The sequence below is a fragment of the Arachis duranensis genome, chromosome 2 (genome assembly GCF_000817695.3).
Source record: "Arachis duranensis cultivar V14167 chromosome 2, aradu.V14167.gnm2.J7QH, whole genome shotgun sequence".
In the NCBI taxonomy this organism is placed as follows: Eukaryota; Viridiplantae; Streptophyta; class Magnoliopsida; order Fabales; family Fabaceae; genus Arachis; species Arachis duranensis.
Genome location: NC_029773.3, coordinates 79,903,219 through 79,909,659, shown reverse-complemented (window position 1 = coordinate 79,909,659; position 6,441 = coordinate 79,903,219). Strand labels below are relative to the sequence as shown.

The 6,441-nt window shown below is 28.4% G+C and overlaps 1 protein-coding gene across 1 annotated transcript; it reads left to right on the top strand.

The window, feature by feature from the left end:
- The first annotated feature begins 1,244 nt into the window (after nucleotides 1-1,244).
- On the top strand, nucleotides 1,245-5,734 carry LOC107475188 (glycerol-3-phosphate 2-O-acyltransferase 6). The gene is made up of 2 exons (XM_016094805.3): nucleotides 1,245-2,013; nucleotides 4,696-5,734. Exons 1-2 carry the CDS (start codon nucleotides 1,384-1,386, stop codon nucleotides 5,560-5,562), a joined length of 1,497 nt encoding a protein of 498 aa, XP_015950291.1. The 5' UTR covers nucleotides 1,245-1,383; the 3' UTR covers nucleotides 5,563-5,734.
- Nucleotides 5,735-6,441: the final 707 nt, after the last annotated feature.

Genomic DNA, 6,441 nt, shown 5'->3' with positions numbered 1-6,441 from the left:
AGAAATAGGATGAGTATTCCTATTTGAATTTTTGCACTTGTTTTGAGAAAATTTTATTCCCTATTCTCATCTTTGTGAAAAAAAATTCTATTTTTAAATTTTCATTTGGAATAGTCTTGGTAGAGATTCTCATGTTTTAAAAAATTTTGCTATTCCTACTAAAATTCGAACTTAGAATTATGATAGCATATCATAAAACTATTTATTCTAAAAATTTAAATTAATAAATAAAAATAATATAAATAATTTTATTTTTAATATGAATAATATATATTTTTATATTTATATATAAATACATAATAGTTGATTTTATATGTGTAATATATATAATATATAAATTATCGCATATAATTGACACATGTTTCTATATATATTTATCACGCTAGCTAGCAGTGGCTGGCTAATATTTTTACTATTTTATATAAAGTTTAGATTATTATTATATTGGATTTCCCCAAGGTATATCTCCTCCTTCGACAGGGAAGAAACTAATGTCATGAGACACGGTCAAGCACATATATAAACAACAATTTCTCTCACCAGGTTTTTTTTTCTACCCCTACATATGAATCGAAATCGAACCCACAATCTCAGGTTTAGATTTTATACTTCATTCTTTAAAATTTAGGTTTTACTTTTCCTTTATGGAATTGCAAAGTCAAACTATTTTCTTTTAACCATTTCGTCACGTAATTCCTGAGATATGTTTTTGGTCCGGCAAAATGTAGGTACAGCAACAGTCATTAGTCACTTTATTTAATAGCTAAAGTATTTTCTGCTAAACAAACTATGGTATATATTTTTTTAATATGAGAAATAATATTTTAAAATTATGTTATTTAATAAAATAATTTTGAATTAATATTTTATTATTTCTCAAATATTTTTATACATTTTTTTAGTTCCTTTACAACACAATTTCTACATTTTTTTGGTCTTTTTGACACAAATACATGTGATGGATTTGATTACTAAATTTGGGTATATACACATATAACACTTTTTATATATATTACACTATATTTACATCAAATAATTCTAAAGTAACTTAAGAATTAAAAAAATATATATTCATAATTAATTCGCGGCGCACATCCCTCGTTAATACATATCTCTCACTTTAGAAGAAAAAAAAAGGGGGTAATCTCTATGTACCACACATTATATTAATTATACTTCATGCTCAAAATTGTTCACCAACATCCTCCTCCTTTTAAACCCCTCCACGCCCTCTCTTCTTTCTTCATAACATTCCTAAGCTATATTATTTCTCTAACAACTATAAAGCTACATCAAAACACACATACTCTTTAATTTTCCTAAGTTCTTTCTCCATTTTTTTTTCATTTTTTATTTTGGCTTCTCCCATTTTCTCTCCTTGACATGATCATGGGAAGCTTTAGCCAATTTCCACCAATTTCCAAATGTAACATCGAAAACCGATCAAATCAGCACGTCGTGGCTTCAGACCTAGATGGAACGCTTCTCGTGTCGAGAAGCGCTTTTCCTTACTACATGCTTGTAGCCATTGAAGCCGGTAGCATGCTAAGAGGATTAGTTCTCTTAGTCTCGGTACCCTTTGTATATTTTACGTACCTTTTCTTATCCGAGACACTGGCAATCAAGACCTTGATCTTCATTGCCTGTGCAGGCCTGAAGATGAAGAATATTGAGCTAGTGTCTCGGTCCGTGTTACCAAGATTCTATGCTGAGGACGTACATCCAAAAACATGGAGAGTGTTCAATTCGTTTGAAAAAAGGTACATTGTAACCGCTAGTCCAAGGATTATGGTGGAACCATTTGCAAAGACCTTTTTGGGTGCTGATAAGGTTCTTGGGACAGAACTAAGTGTAACAAAATCAGGAAGGGCAACAGGGTTTGTTAAGGAGCCTGGTGTATTGGTTGGTGAACACAAGAAAGAAGCTGTTATGAAAGAATTTGGGCCTCAAAGCTTACCAGATTTGGGACTTGGAGATAGTTTATCTGACTATGAATTTATGTCAATTTGCAAGGTTGGTGAATATACATATACGTACTCCCTCTTTTATATATTTATATATTTATTTATCAATCTCCTCCTATAATATATGATATGATTATTAGAGAGAACTCATTTTAACAATAACTTTATTTGAAACTTCATTATGTTTTAAGGGTATTATATATATATAGTGATGAGACACTATATTTGCAAGTTAATTATAAATCTAGATGGAGAGATCAACTAAGTAATTCATATTTATATCAATGTTGTTTTCATCATTTACTCTTTTTTAAATACTTTCAGATTTTTGAGTGTTAATATTAGAGATATAATAATTTATTTATATTTTTCTATAAATATAAGTTCTTGAAATAAATAATTTTATAACATGTATATATCATAGTATTTATAGCGAAAAAATTTAGAATTTAATCTTTATTGATTCCTATATAATTATAAATAAAAAGAGAAAGAGAAAACTATAATTATAAATAAAAAGAGAAAGAGAAAATTAAATTGGATTAGTGTAGTGGTTAGTTTACTAGTCTGTTTAAGTAAATGTTGGGGTTTGAATCACGTCTTAGACATACAGAAATCCATTGACCAACGACAAATTTCTAAATGGAGCTCAATACCACAGCAGATTAGTTTTTAGTCTGTCAAATTGAAGAATACCGTGAAAAATAAAAAAAATAAATAAAAAGAGAAAAAAACTATACAAAAATTATGTAGTAAATCCAAGAAAAAATTTTTGCATTTAAATTTTTTTAAAAAATATAAACATTTATGTGTCTCTATAATTTAATCTTTTAAAAAATAAATATTTTCATTCAAAACGTATTAAAAATATAATTATTTATGCACATTTATCTATCACAGTCTTTTTAAAATGATTTCATGACAATACAAAAATATTATATATTTAAACCTTCGTGAAGTACTTCTTTAGGTCGTACGTATAGAATTTTTACGCACCAACTATCTACTACTTAAATATTATGATTAATAATTAAAAATTGTTATTTCTAGATCTATATCATTAAATTATATGTTTAACATATCTTTATGATTCTTAAATTTTGATATGACTCTGGTATCCACAAATCGCTGAAAATTTGGTGAGACACTTAGCCTAATGACTATGACATGTTCTATTTCCCCTATGCATGATGATGATGAATCACTACTTTATGTGTTTTTGTTTATGTACTTTCCCATCTCTCTAGCACGACAAAACTGTTTCATCCCCTTCTTGTGTTTTCGATCCCATCTTTTTCGATCTTTACTACACTACTTAACTCTTTCTAAGTGGTCCTTCCCATGTTCTATGGTCCAATTAATTATATGGATACACCTTATATTTCAACTTCACTTTGATCTGCCTTTAATTTGATACAGCATGCTATAAATATTCCTACTCTCATCATTAGTATGTTATTTATTTATTTATTTTACCTGAAAAAAAAAACAAAGAGATTACAAGAATTCCCTAATTATATTAGGTTAGTATTCAGTTATGATTTATGAATCATACTCAACTCAGATTGAGGAATTGGCAACACTTTAATTTCCATTTTATTATTTCCATAAGCTCAACAATCTTTTAATACTTATTAGTAACCATTTCATTCCTACCTACATGGCATGTGTGTCAGTGTGTGATTTAATTTATGTAACGGCATAAACATAGTTTATCACTATCAATAAGGATATATTTATGCAAGTATGCAATCAAATGAATTATTATAGTAATTGTTTAAAGGTATGAGTGAAATGAGAAATAATATATATTCCTCACCTAATATATACAACCACTTAAATGAATAAGACAAAATGTTGAAATTTAGTTCATTTAATTAAAGATTTGTTCAGGTGATGGGACCTATATTTTTCATCTCAAAGTCACACATTTGACGAATGAAATTGAGAATAAACCATATGTTTAAGTGTGAATATGAATAAAATATTTTTTTCATTTTGTTTTACCAGGAGATATCTTATATAAATTTTTTTATTGATAATTTTACACATGAACTGCATATTATTTAGGCATCAAGTTTGTAATTGAAAAATATTTTTTTTAAAAGAAATATGATCTATCTAGTATATTATATTTTTTCAATTAAGATACAATTTTTACATTGAAGAATTATATTTTTATCTTTAGTCTCATCTTTAAATATTTTGTAATAAATAAAGAGGGTTGTACTTTTTATTAATTAAAAATATCAAAAAATTATTAATTAAATAAATTTTAGTTCTCTATTTATTATATTTTATATTTTACTTCATAATTATTATAATAATAAATAGAAGAGAAAAATTTAATGATTAACAGTTTTAATTTATATTAGCCAATACTTTTAACCAACGGTTAAATACTTCTAGTCCAACAGTCTAACACTATATTTTTAGTCAATATTTTTAAATATTATGGACTAATTAATAATTAAAAATAATTAGTTACGCTAATTCTGTAACACTATTATAAATAACAAACTAAAATTTATTTAAATAACAAAAAATATAGTACTTTTTACTTAATAAGAAGAAGCATTTAAGCATTAGCTCTATATCTATGCTCTTTCCAATTTTATTGTTTCTATATTTGTGTCTTAAAACCAATTTTCAAACCTATATCCTATAGAACTTGTTTTCATGAATGTATCTAATTAAGTAATTTCCCTTTTATGATGTTTTCCCTATACAGGAAGCATACATAGTGCCAAGGACAAAATGTGATCCCTTACCAAGAAACAAGCTTCTAAGCCCAATTATCTTCCATGAAGGGCGTTTAGTTCAAAGGCCAACCCCACTAATTACCCTTTTAACCTTCCTATGGATGCCAATAGGTATAATACTCTCAATCCTAAGGGTGTACCTTAACATCCCTCTCCCTGAAAAAATTGCTTGGTACAATTACAAGCTCTTAGGAATAAGGGTAATTAGAAAGGGTACCCTTCCACCAGCACCAGGTAAAGGCCAAAAAGGTGTCCTATTTATTTGCAACCATAGAACCGTAACGGACCCAATTATCATAGCCGTTGCTCTAGGAAGAAAAGTTAGTTGTGTGACATATAGTATTAGCAAATTCAGCGCATTAATTTCACCAATTAAGACCGTGGCATTGTCTAGGGAGAGAGAAAGAGATGCTGAGAATATTAAGAGGTTGTTGGAGGAGGGTGATTTGGTAATTTGCCCTGAGGGTACAACTTGTAGGGAACCCTTTCTATTGAGGTTCAGTGCACTCTTTGCTGAATTAACGGATAGGATTGTTCCCGTTGCAATTAACACTAAGCAGAGTATGTTTTATGGTACTTCCGTTAATGGGTACAAATTCTTTGACCCTTATTTTGTGTTCATGAATCCAATGCCTACATATGAGGTCACTTTCTTGAACCAATTGCCGCTGGAGTTGACTTGCAAAGGAGGGAAATCTGCAATTGAAGTTGCTAATTATATTCAGAGGGTTCTTGGTGGGACTTTAGGGTTTGAATGCACCAATTTGACTAGGAAGGATAAGTACCTCATGCTTTCTGGAACAGATGGAACAGTTCCATCTAATAAGAAACATTGAAGAAACTTGAGAGAAGAAACAAAAATAAAAGGAGGGGTGTTTTGGTAAAGTGTGCATATTACTTACTATATGGTGTGCTAAAAATATGATGATATATAGCTACAATCAAAATACAGTTGTTCTTCTAATTTTCTATTGGTAATAATAATGAGAAATGTTATTTTTTATATAATATTTATAAGACATTGTGCTATTGGTATACTCTCCTTTACTATGAGAAATGTCTTGTAAATGTTATATTCAAATAATATTACTCGTGGTGAATTTCTGCCTGTATTTTCAAAGGTTTTAGAATTAATTAGTATAGTAATAAGAAATAATTGTGATTGTATTCATGCCCAAGAACAACATCATATGTATATTGTTATCAAAGAAATATTATTTCTACAATTACCAAAAGTTCTATATCTATCTCGGCTCGAATTATTTCTACAACATTTATTTGTTACCCTCAACCTAAGTTATGAGACAACTTTCATTGAGTCATCAAAATAGCATATATTATTGTGAATTTGTAATATATAAAGCACATAGTTTCTGTCAAGTAAAAAGAAAAAGAAAAGAAAAATAAAATATGATAGCTAGTTTATGTCATTATTAGGTAGTACAAATGTACAATGTTGTGACTACGTATTTGATAGTTATGGCAAATACTATCCATATAGGACTGATAGAGATGTAGCATGTATATTGGAATATGTGCGGATTTGTGGTACACCTATTTTTATGAAGCAGTAACGGCATTAATATATTACCATTAATTTGCATAGGTAAGGTCCAGCTTGAAAGGTAGACATTCATGTCTAAATCTGAGTAAATAAATTTGTACTAAAAATGTATGTGTATTCAGTATTCACATACATGTGACTATAGTTAATA

Excerpts from the sequence above, each read along its gene's own strand:
- LOC107475188 (XM_016094805.3), top strand. The coding sequence starts at position 1,384 with ATGATCATGGGAAGCTTTAGCCAATTTCCACCAATTTCCAAATGTAAC. Across the intron at positions 2,014-4,695 it reads AATTTATGTCAATTTGCAAG|GAAGCATACATAGTGCCAAG; the intron begins GTTGGTGAATAT and ends TTCCCTATACAG.